This window comes from Capsella rubella, unplaced genomic scaffold, assembly GCF_000375325.1.
Source record: "Capsella rubella cultivar Monte Gargano unplaced genomic scaffold, Caprub1_0 scaffold_6, whole genome shotgun sequence".
In the NCBI taxonomy this organism is placed as follows: domain Eukaryota; kingdom Viridiplantae; phylum Streptophyta; class Magnoliopsida; order Brassicales; family Brassicaceae; genus Capsella; species Capsella rubella.
This window is the reverse complement of record NW_006238918.1, coordinates 14,087,335-14,098,840: the sequence shown is the minus strand read 5'-3', so window position 1 is coordinate 14,098,840 and position 11,506 is coordinate 14,087,335. Positions and strand designations below refer to the sequence as shown.

The following is an 11,506-nucleotide window of genomic DNA, read 5'->3' as shown; positions in this document are numbered from 1 at the left end:
GAGAAGAAAGTGAGAGAAATTAGATTTATTTATGCTTTGTCATTTAGATTGAATAAATAAAATTTACTAATCGATTTTTTGATTTTAGAATCTTGACATTAAATAATGCATTTTGTTTTATGATTTTATATATATATATTTATAATAAGATTTGTTTAATGCTTTTAGTCAGCTAATTTCCATTGTAATTTTTTTTTTGTATCTTTGTCTGTCCATTTTAACTTTAATATTGGATAAATAAAATAATGTGAAAAGGAAATGTGTAATAGCGTGTTATAATATAACTCACAATGGATTTATTAATTAACTTTTTTTTCTTGGAATATATAGATATTCGTGTTTTTTTAGCTGGAATCCGATGGGGAGGAATTAATGAATAAAAATAACAATAAAATAAGAAAATAGTATAGTAGACAAAAATTAAAGTGGGTATAGAAAATTCATTTATTAAAAAAAACAATTTGTGAAAGACAAATGGCCTGCGTATATTTTTCTTGCTTTGGTTTTATTTTATTTTCTAAATATTCATTTTCTTCCAATCCAAAATATACTTTTCCTTAATTAATAATCAGGATTTGGAGTAACGGACAAGTAAAACTAGGCTGCTAAAATGATGAATAAAATAAATTATACCTGGAAATTAAATACTTTAATTTTATTTAACATATAACAATTAAAGATAAGAATGACAATTACATGGGGCCAGCAAAATATTTATCAAATCGTATTTTATTTTATTTTGTCATATATAGTTTTCCAAAAAAAATCATATACAGTAATCAATTCAAAATTTTAATAAAATCTAAATCTCTTTTAGTCAAATTTTTTTTAAAGAACATCTAAATCATACCCTTGATCAATAATAACATGATGGGTTAAAACTTAAGAATATGATGTTTCTAATCACATAACGAGTCAAGAGATGTTAGCATGTAGGTCAACTTTATCTAGGACGAACATGATTTTCCTAAGAGCATGAGCATTGGAGGGTTTATGGCAGTCCCCCAACCAAAAAAAATAAAAGAAAATTCAAAAGAAAAAAAATATAAGGAGGACGTATCTCCAAACGTTACGGTCCCTTAGCTTTTGTCTCACCAATCGCGGGCCCCACTGACACGTGGCGGCCCACGATTGGTTCTCTCAATTTTTTTTTTTTTTTTAAAAAAATCTGGAAAAGAAATAAAAAATAAAATAAAAATAAAAAAATTTGGGACGAAATGCTGTCCAAACCAATGCATTTGCTCTAATACATGTAAATTGTAATATGTTCACTTTTACTCAATGCTAATATATATTGGTGTTAGTTTTATGCATGACAAAGAAAAAAATGACAAATTAAGTGAATGATTGTTAGTATTTACTTACTACATTTTTATATTGTGTCGTGTATTTGTGGGAATCCGAAGGTCTTTTTTTTTTTTTTTAAATCTTTTACTTTTATTTTAATATTTGGAAACCTTTTGAAAATATTAAATACATGTTTATGTGTTTGCTTTACATTCATTTCTTTCCTTTTACATTTCCCAAAGTCTTCATCACAATTATAGCTACCCAACTAATTTATCCTCATTTAAAAAAAAAAAGTCTAATAAATTTTTTTGGTAGTAAGAAAATCTTTAGTAATTTATACCGTAATTTATAGTATAAGGCAAAATCGTATTTTGAGGTTTTTGGTTTGCAAAAAACAGAATAAAATTATTTGAAGACGATAAATAAACAACGACGGTGGAACTTTGAATTAATATAATTAGATTTCGAATGTTACAGTTACTTAAAATATTAGTCAAAAATTACAAATTTTTGAAATAGCTTAACTACAATTACATAAACTGCTAAATTAGAAATATTAGCCTATTTTAAATTCAATTTTTAGCTACTCTTCATTTTTTCTAGCCAATAATATTATGGAAACATTCTTTAAAAAAAAAAATCGGTAGAAAAAGTCATTTTGTTTTCTCTAATTCTCTATTTACGAAAAAAATATTTAGGAAATGGAAGCAATCATGAGACGTAAAAATATTTAAATACAATTTTATTTTGGGACCACGAAGGCATCGAGTCATTGACCAATAGAAATGCAAATCTAATTCGCAAAACAATTAAAAAACATTTAAATAACGAAGAAGATTAATTAAATTAATAACCCGGAGTTTTAGATAAGAACGAACCATTAATTAATCGTCTAATGTCTTCTTCTTTTCTTTTTTTTTTTGCGTTTAAATTAAATATTTCTATAAAAAGATTAAAAGTGATGTGCTCGATGTGCATTTCCTCCGCGACTTTATTTTATTTTATTCTCTTTTAAAAAATAAAGAAATATAGAGTAAACTATTGATTTCACATGGCTTTTTTATTTTGAAATTTTTTCACATTTATAATTGTGGTCGGCATTTCTGACCTAACTTGGTTTCATTATACAGCTCACTTGAAAAAAGAAAATATATAATTAAAAAAATTAAATATTTATTTATCAAAACATTTATATAATATATTACACACCACTTGATTTAAAACTTTGACCGAAACCCAAGAAGTTTACATTATGTATTTTTTTTAGTTACATGTATTACTTTTCATTCTTAATTCTCTAACTTTGTCAAGAATTTTTATATAAAAATAATTATATTTATATTTTCTATTTCCTTTGTTTAATAATATATTTCAAAGAAATAAACATATTCTACTCATTTCATAGTAGGCAAATCCATGATTTTGTGCGTGTTAATGATAGTCATACCAAGAAAAAAAAAATACATATAACGTAATTCATATTAATATTAGGTGGTGGTGCTTATATTGCATGTTCATTTCTGGTGAAACTCGATTGGTTACAAGTAATCAAATATTATAACTTAATTTTTTAATTAAAGAAACTTATCATGGCAAATTGACAATATTTGCAATACCCATCCATCATGTGAACCTTTTATACAGAAATAATTAAATCATCGGCGTGCTTTTAAAAAAAAAGATAACTTATTGTCACTTCCAAATTGCAATTACAAGATTTTAAAAATATCCTCTGTAATATTTTGTTACTTTTCCAGTTTTATTTCGTTTTTTTATAATGTTAATAATCATGTTATTCAAAACCTTCATAGGTAAGTACACCCTTGATTCATTTTAAAGCAATATTTTATATAAAAAATCCATAAATCGTTGGCATTTGTTCAAAAACCTCCAAATTGCAAATCTTCAACTCAAAGGCATAAAGCCCACAGTTATAGATAGAGAGCCCATTTCAATTGTATTCTTGACTTTGAGAGCCCATTTCAATTGTATTATGACTTTGTCGAAAACACCAATTTAATACCAATGATCTAAATGTGAATGAAGATGGTTAAAGTATGTTGTGTAGTTGAAGATATACATACAGAAACTAACCTTAGTTCAATCTTTCCTTGAGTTATTCCAATTATTTACATGCACACGTATCAAAAACATATCATCCCAACTTCAAATATAACATCAGGACAGCAAACATAGAGACATCATCATCAGTCATCACAAAGACTCGTTTGTGAAAGGGATTTCTTGGAACTTAAACGAAGCATTGCCAGCATTTTCGCGTTCAAACCTAAACACATCTTCATCCGACAACGGCATCACCTGTCTGTCACCGACTTGTCGCGGTGGTAAGACCTCGCTAAGCCGCGGAAACTCAGTGGAGTCGAGCATTTCGCTACTAAACAACAAGTGAGTCCCACCGCTGCTACTCCTAGGAGGCGAGGAGCAATCCGCGGTGGCAGAGGAGTCCCAGAGGAAGACGTGAAGGCCTATTGGGACTTTAGCGTGACGGTGTAGTGACAGTTTCTGGCTGAGTGAAACTGTGTCGTAGCAGCGAATTGCTCCTGTGGATGAGACCATCCATGGCAATACTTTTTGGTTACCTACACGAGAAACCACTAGACGACGTGATGTCTTGGCTGCTTCTCTGTATAATGAGCTTAGCCCGGATCTTGCAGCTGGTGCATTCTCGTCTTCGTGGTCTGTTACTGATGAAACATATATGAAACCCTGGCCAAGAAATGTTTCGATTTCAATATTATAATCGCCTGAAACGATGGTTTATAAAAATTGATGTATTCAACTTAACATTTTGTTTCATAAAGTTTAGTGTTTTGCTAATTTACATGCATATAAATCTAAATTCACCTTTTCATAAAACTATACAACTTTTAGGTGTAAACAAAATCTGATGTGTGTGAAAACATCTAAAAAAGTCTATATGATTTTTGATTGGTAGATTTGTCTGAACTGGTAGAAAAAAGTCTATATGTGTTGAAATGTAAGTCCATTGTGAATACATTAAATTCAATAAAGATATGTTTACCTCTTCAGTGCGGCTAATGGAGAAGCCAAGTTTGGTATCGTCATCTTTGAGTATGATTTCGAGTGGGAACTCAACACCAAGAGGAGCAAACCAAAGCCTAACCGCTCTCACCACACCAATATCAACTCCATGATAATCCTCAAACCCATAGAGACTTGCGTTTGCAAGATTCGACAAATCCGAAAGCGACGTCGTATTAACCGTCGCCGATGCTGTTTCTCCCGATATCTAAACAGTCAACATATATATTCACACATTCACATTCAAAATTTTATACAAAAATACAATGTGTCACACAAATCTACAAATCTCTAACCTTAGTGAGCAAAGACTCAGTCTGAATATTCATAAAGACAATAGGAACACCATTAGCTTGTGAACAACTTAACCAAGCATTAGCACGAGCAAGTGTGTCTTCCAAGTCATTGTACCGAGACCCTGACCTTCCATAAGCTAAATTTTCAAGAAAGACTCATCAAAACATTATTCACATATAAAGATTACTAGAAATGAATATGTGACTAACAAGTAACAACAATGTGTGTATTACCAGAAGCTTTAGGAAGAAAAAGAATGGAGAGGAAATTGCTAGAACCAGAGATTGGTAAAGATTCTTGCATTCGTCTCTCCCATGGATATGAAACGTAACCATCTTGAAGCTTTGCTCTCACCAATGCTTCCACCATTCTTGATCCTCTTGACTCTGCTCACAATCAAATTGGGGATGTAGCTCAGATGGTAGAGCGCTCGCTTAGCATGCGAGAGGTACGGGGATCGATACCCCGCATCTCCACTTTTCTTTTCTTTTTTTACTTTCAATAATTGTTACCAAAAAACAAAACAAATCATTTCAAAGATTCTAAATATTTAAAAAATCAGTAAAAATAGTAACATAAAGATTCTTGGTTTAAAGATGGTTTTTTTATAATAAATATTCTTTGTTGTTATAGTTTGGGGGACCAAATTAATCATCAAATAATCACTCTAAAGTATATAAAATTATTATAAATAAATGAAAAAGATTAATGTTTTGTAAGATACAAAACATGGTCCTATGTCTCTCACCAAAAAAAAAACACATGGTCCTATGTCAAAAACATCAGTTTATTACGGAAACTTAAAAACTAAAACTCTGTTTTATCGTTCATCAACGACAAATTCGTATAACTAAAGCTTAATTAATAAAACAGCATTAATTAGATTTCACCAACTGAGAAACACGACATGAGGAAAAAAAGGAAAAGGTCAACACGTAAGCACAAAAAGTCAACCAAAGTACAAAAAAAAACAAAACACAAAAGGAAGATATTTTTTCTAACAAGAACCGAGTTAAACTCACCTTGCAAACCGAGACAATCCGACTCAGTACGATCCGAGAACCCAACGGTATAATTCGGGTCATCAATGGATCTAAGCATGTACTGTTTCTTTCCGGCGGATTCATTAGGAACAAGACAAGCAGACAGATCGGAGAAATCGTCTGAGCCACGACGAACTCTTACAACAATGGAAGTTTCTTTATTCCTGAAAGAATTGTGAAGAACCTTCTGGAGCCAAGCTTTGCCTCCTTTAAACGGAGCTTTGAATATAGCCGAACCGGGTCCTGACCCGATCCGGATCTCTTCCACTATGTCTCCGGTTTGAAGCATGTCGCCGCTCCATTCTTCGCTTTTGGAGCTTCCTTTTAGACAGTCTATGGAGAGGACCACCGTGTTTCCGGGTCGGGTTGTGGATTCGGGTTGCTGGTTACGATCCATAGAGATAGAGAGAGTTTTGTGAAAAGATTTATGAGTTCTGATTTGTAAATTATGAAAATGAATCTGTAACACGGAATCTTTGGGAGAGAGAGAGAGAGGAGAGAGTGTATATAAAAGTCGTAGTTGGCTTTGGCTATGATTTTGTTCGTGTCTACTAGATATTAGGATAATTTTTAAAATCTTAAACAATGCCACTTGTCATGGAACTAAAAGCTTTTAGAATATTTTGATTTGGTTTTATATAGTTAATATTGATTGATTCCTTCTACTAGTGAAAAAAAAGTAATTTGAGATAGTGAGAACATTTGTTTTGAAACAATTATAATACAATTTGAGAACAATTTGGTATAAAGTATATTGATTTGGTTTGTATAAGATAGTGAGACCATCATCACCTAATTTGAAACAATTTTTTTTCTCTCTAATACAACATTTGTTTTCTTTGGCATGGTCTTAAAGAAAACAAATGTTGTATTGGGGAATGGTCTTAAATACCATAAAAATAGGTAATTTTTCCAAACGTACAATTATAAGTTTTCTTTTCCAAAATACCACTAATATACATTTTAAAACTAATTTATGAATCCTAGACACTAACCCTAACATTATAACATACACTGTAAATATAAATAGTCAACCCAAACATTAAGAAAAAAAATCAACACCTTCAAAAAATCAATTGTTTATGGTATTCTTGGAAAAATAAATTTTTGTGGTATTTTTGAAAGAAAAACTAAAATGATGGTAGCCAAGAAAATTTCTCAATTTTATCAATTTTTTTAGCCATTGAAATCCTTACAAATGAAGTTTTACAACATAATCAAAATCATCATTAGTGAAGTAATCATAATGGTCAAATGTGCCTTGCATTTTATAACTCTGACATTTGACAAAAGTATTATGACATTTGACAATAGAAAAAGATTTTGTAATATCTAAATCTTATGATCATAGACAACGAACTTGTAGTATAAACATTGTGCAGTATCTGGACCAAGTTAAGGTCATGTCAAGATAAGTCACTTCAACAAGTAGGAAAATCATTTTTCAAAATTAGTGCATATAAACTACTAGCATTTGAACCTTCCTTTAATTTGCTAGAACTAACAATTACCATTTTTGGTGTTGTTGCCTTGAAATCGATCGATATATACATCACCAATTTCCCAAAAACAAATCTTTCAAAATTCAGTTCTTATACCAACAAATCGAGGCTTGAGTTTGATCTATTTACTTTATTGTATTTATTGTATCCGTCACCAAATTATTTAATATGATTTTCAAACATTTGTAGTTACTCTTTAACGTTATAAGTCTCTTCGAGTCTTGCTGATTCCTTCATTCTCAGTCCCAGGGATGCAATTTGCAATGTAAGAAGCCCCATATCACATGATTTTTAGGCCTTCACTATTCACTATTCTTGGCGACAACAGTCATTTACCTAATTCATAAGTACAACATTATGATTACACTTTTTTTAAGATACAATAATTTGTACTCCCCTATTTATAAGCCATTTTGCATGAAATGTAAACAAGATGTTTTGTAATCGAAAATTTTAAATATATATATATATAGAATGGGGACACATATATTACACCAAACAGAAAATTATACTTAAGAAAAAATGGCTAAAATAACACAAACTCAAAATATAAATATTAAACAGTTGAAGTAAAATTTTAAAAGATAAAGATTAAAACGCTCAAACTAATTTATTTAGACCAAATGCGTTCCATCAAACAAATTTGTCTATAAATTTGGTTTAAACTTCAAAGAGAGAAAGATTTTAAAACTCAAATCTCCCAAAATTACTTATATTATATGTATGATAAAACTTGATAATTCCAAACTATACAAACTATTAAAATCTTAAGTTGTTAATCTAAGCGGAAGCATGAGTTTCTTATCATGTTTCAAATATTGTACACTTTCAGAAAACGTGTTTTCGTAATTTTCTAGTATTTACAAGAGTTTTCCTTTTTAGCAAAACTTATCATAAATAGAATGAACAACGCAAAGAGTTTTCATGCAACATATGTTAGAGTCTTCATCTTTGTGGTAGTATGATTCCTTTTGTTTTGGAAGTTAAGCTCTTTAATTATATCACTGAATGGTTGTGACAAAAAAATCGGCGGACATGGTTCTTCTATAATATAACTAAAGCGGAGTCATCGGTGATTGACAAAGTTACAACTACAATAGTTAGAACATCAACAACGGTTTAAAATTTAAGAGTTTCTAAAAAAGATAACCTAAAACGATAAATATTTTCATCTAAATTGTCATTTTCTATTTTTAACCAAAAATAAAGAAAATAGTAATATTATTTAAAAAGTACGCATATATATAAGCTATAGTGAATGTAACTCAAAATTTCTCCTAACAAACAATAATATTTCACTTCAACTAAATAAATCAAATTTTCTTTCTTTTATTCTTTATTTTATCAAACTTTCTCTTATCTTTCATTTAATTATTTTCATTAGTTGACATTTTTCTCATTTCAAACATGTATGATCATAGAATACAATCTTGTAATATCAAACTTGTGCAGTATATGAACCAAGTAAATGTTAGTAAAAAAAATTGTGTTAAGATAAATCACTTAAAATGGTGGATTAAGATAATCAATTTTTCAATGTTAGTAAAGATAAGCTAATAGCATTTGAAACTTCCTTCACTTTGCTAGAATTAACAATTACCAATTTTGCTGTTGTTGCCTCGTAATCGTTCAATCGAAAATAGTCTTAATCAAGTAAATGTTGTGGGTATGTCTTTAGTGCATCTTCATGAAAATCCGCAATCAAAACTATTACACACTCATCATGAAGATACTTTCAAAAAATTTCAAACTTTTACGTTTTCTCACTAAAACCTTAGGAAAAACCAACAACAAAATTATAAACAGACAAAATAAAATCAAACAGAAACACAACTTTGTTACCATCTTAGGTAGCAACCTTCTGTATCTAACTCCAACATGGAAAAATTAAAAGAGAGACAATTTAGGAAAATACACCAAATAGTGGCTATTTTGCAATTCTCTTAGAACATCTTCCCACTAAACACTCCATTTGTTTTGCTTCAATTGTCATTCCTTGTGTTTTGGTTTTGCGTTGGCATTAAACTTTGAAACTAAAAAAAGAAAAACAACTTAGCTGCTAAAACAATAAGAAATCAGTATTATTTTGAGAAGTAATATCATTAACTCATCTTAACATCTTGATATGTGAATATTGTAAAAATTAGGGAGTTAAATCATTAATGCTTTTAATATGTCTAACATTCAAAGTCCCAAAGAAAAATATGAATTGTTCTTGTAATCTTGACGTTGACTTATTAGAAAATGAAAGGAAGAATTTTAAAAGTTAAGAGTCAGAACATGAAAACCAATTCTATTTTTAAAAATATAGGAGAAAAATAAACTAGGTCTCCACATTCACTTTCTTTTCGACCTTTTGAATTTTCTATTTAATGATAAAATATTTCACATGATTTGTGATGTATCAGCTTCTAATAGCAAAAGAGAAAAAGAAATCACCCTAACCAAAACAAACCATTATAATTTTTTAATAAAAGAAAAATACTCCACTAAATGGGCCTTGTTGGGTATTATTCCCATCTTTTAACTGTTAAGCCCATATAAAAAAAGCTTATGATAAAAAATTAAAACGGCATCGTTTCAGTGATCTTCAACCTCTCTCTCCTTCACCAATTTTGACGTTCTTTCTTCTTTTTTCCCGTTATCCAAAGACACTATCGCGAAAATGGCGGCTCACTCTTCTTGCAACTTTGCTTTAGCTAATCCGATCATCTCGCAAAATGATTCTTTCTCCAAGCAGAAACTATCTGTTCCATTATACTTCTTCTCTACAAGAAACCCTCTAAAATCTTTGACGAATCCATGGTTAGGCGTTGCTGATTCATCATCCCTCTCTCTCAACTCTCCCGTCTCCGCTCTTCAATCGAATCGCCGTAGAATCCATAAATCCGTCGTTTCAAGCTTACCCACCGCGTAAATTTCACGAATTTTGATCTAATTTTTGGTTGATTTTGATCGTCTTTAGTCCGCTAAATTCTAACAGTTATGTGTTCGATTACTGTTTCAGGAATCAGGATTTAGTGGTTTCTGATGAGAAAAAGCCAAAGTAAGTGTTGTTTCTGAGACCTAAGTAGTGAGGATTGAATTGCTTGTTATTGGATTTGAAGTTCTTGATTTGATTTAGGGTAATGTAATAAAATGTAGATGGTCATGGAGAGGGATTAAGTCATTTGCAATGGGAGAGCTTGAAGCTAGGAAGCTCAAGTATCCAAATACTGGAACTGAAGCACTTCTCATGGGTATTTTGATTGAAGGTACTTTACTTACTTTACTCTTGGTTGATTTGCAATCAGATTCAGAGAGTTTCATTAGGATCTTGGTAGTGTTTGGAATAAGATTGTGTGTTGATTTTGATGGGTAGGAACTAGTTTTACTTCAAAGTTTTTGCGGGCGAATAAGATAATGCTATACAAAGTACGTGAGGAGACGATCAAGTTACTAGGAAAGGCAGATTTGTATTTCTTTAGCCCTGAACATCCTCCTTTAACTGAAGATGCTCAACGAGCACTTGACTCTGCTCTGGATCAGAATCTAAAAGCAGGTTTGTCTCTGTTCTAACTCGTCCTGTTTCTCTTATGTTGTGAATCTTATCTTCTGTGATATGGTGATAAATTGTCAGTCATGAGAGCAACATTACCTGGAGAAATCTTTGTAAATATTGGTTAGTTTCTTAGCATACTCGGAAGTTTCCTTGTCGTTGGCTTATCAATAGATAGCTTTGGTTTGTAAAATGTTTCGGTATATGCATATGGTGATAAATGTCATCATGAGAGCAACATTACTTGGAAAACAGTTTATTCTAATTGAGAGTCTGGTAATTTCTTAGCGGTTCTCGCAAGTTTTCATGTCTTTAGTTTATCAATCTTCCGGAAGAGAGATAGCTTTGGTTATAATATCTTCCAGTATATCCATATGCATGCTTCGATTTTAAGACAAAAACTTAATTAAGCACCATTGTTTCAATTGGTAATATTGTAAACAGGTGGTATCGGGGAAGTAATGCCAGCACATATACTACTGGGAATCTGGTCTCAAGTCGAATCACCAGGTCACAAGATACTGGCAACTCTTGGTTTCACTGATGAAAAAGCTAAAGAGTTAGAGTCCTTTGCCTCTAAACCTGGCTTTCTAGATGAATAGTATTTTACATCTGTCATTTCTCCATTAATGCAAAATCTCCAAAATTCATAGTTGCAGTTCGCAATAATATTTTTCTAATGTGTTCATCCTTGCTGAGTCTTATTTTCAATTTCTTTGCTTTGCAAGACTTAAAAAGCTTTTACACAGAAGTTACTAACACTGGATCTTTAA

General features: G+C 30.9%; 2 protein-coding genes and 1 non-coding gene across 3 annotated transcripts; 2 read left to right on the top strand and 1 right to left on the bottom strand.

Annotated features, from left to right (window-relative positions):
• Positions 1-3,337: 3,337 nt before the first annotated feature.
• On the bottom strand, positions 3,338-6,212 carry LOC17883446. The gene is made up of 5 exons (XM_023781650.1): positions 5,673-6,212; positions 4,884-5,036; positions 4,650-4,786; positions 4,334-4,561; positions 3,338-4,017 (listed from the first exon to the last, which is right to left on the bottom strand). Exons 1-5 carry the CDS (start codon positions 6,088-6,090, stop codon positions 3,505-3,507), a joined length of 1,449 nt encoding a protein of 482 aa, XP_023637418.1. The 5' UTR covers positions 6,091-6,212; the 3' UTR covers positions 3,338-3,504.
• On the top strand, positions 5,054-5,126 carry TRNAA-AGC. The gene has a single exon. It is a non-coding gene; the product is annotated as a tRNA-Ala (tRNA).
• Positions 6,213-9,815: 3,603 nt separating the features above from the next.
• Positions 9,816-11,506, top strand: LOC17882231 (ATP-dependent Clp protease ATP-binding subunit CLPT2, chloroplastic). The gene is made up of 5 exons (XM_006288482.2): positions 9,816-10,108; positions 10,203-10,241; positions 10,340-10,449; positions 10,557-10,736; positions 11,178-11,506. Exons 1-5 carry the CDS (start codon positions 9,861-9,863, stop codon positions 11,333-11,335), a joined length of 735 nt encoding a protein of 244 aa, XP_006288544.1. The 5' UTR covers positions 9,816-9,860; the 3' UTR covers positions 11,336-11,506.